The following is a 206-nucleotide window of genomic DNA, read 5'->3' on the forward strand; positions in this document are numbered from 1 at the left end:
AGAAGAAATGTTAATTTATTAAATAAAAACGATAATGCATTCGTATATGTTATCGTAATACCTGGTACAGAGTGAAAAATGCCCGACATAGGGCTGGCAGAACGTTGGATTTTCGACACATTTCGGCGATGGTGGAGACAGCACAGAATGTGATCAGATAGAACAGAAACATGTGTACCTAGAAACAGAAGGATGGGGTTATAGAA

At 38.3% G+C, this 206-nt stretch overlaps 1 protein-coding gene across 1 annotated transcript in view; it reads right to left on the reverse strand.

Moving 5' to 3' along the window:
- LOC119585981 (transmembrane protein 45B-like) overlaps positions 1-206 on the reverse strand; it is a gene marked incomplete in the record, with an annotated part of 7,383 nt that overhangs the window by 2,709 nt on the left and 4,468 nt on the right. Inside the window, 1 exon segment of the mRNA XM_037934694.1 lies at positions 62-178. Within this exon segment, the coding sequence (XP_037790622.1) occupies positions 62-178 (117 nt within the window).

Source organism: Penaeus monodon, chromosome 20, assembly GCF_015228065.2.
Source record: "Penaeus monodon isolate SGIC_2016 chromosome 20, NSTDA_Pmon_1, whole genome shotgun sequence".
NCBI classification, from domain to species: domain Eukaryota; kingdom Metazoa; phylum Arthropoda; class Malacostraca; order Decapoda; family Penaeidae; genus Penaeus; species Penaeus monodon.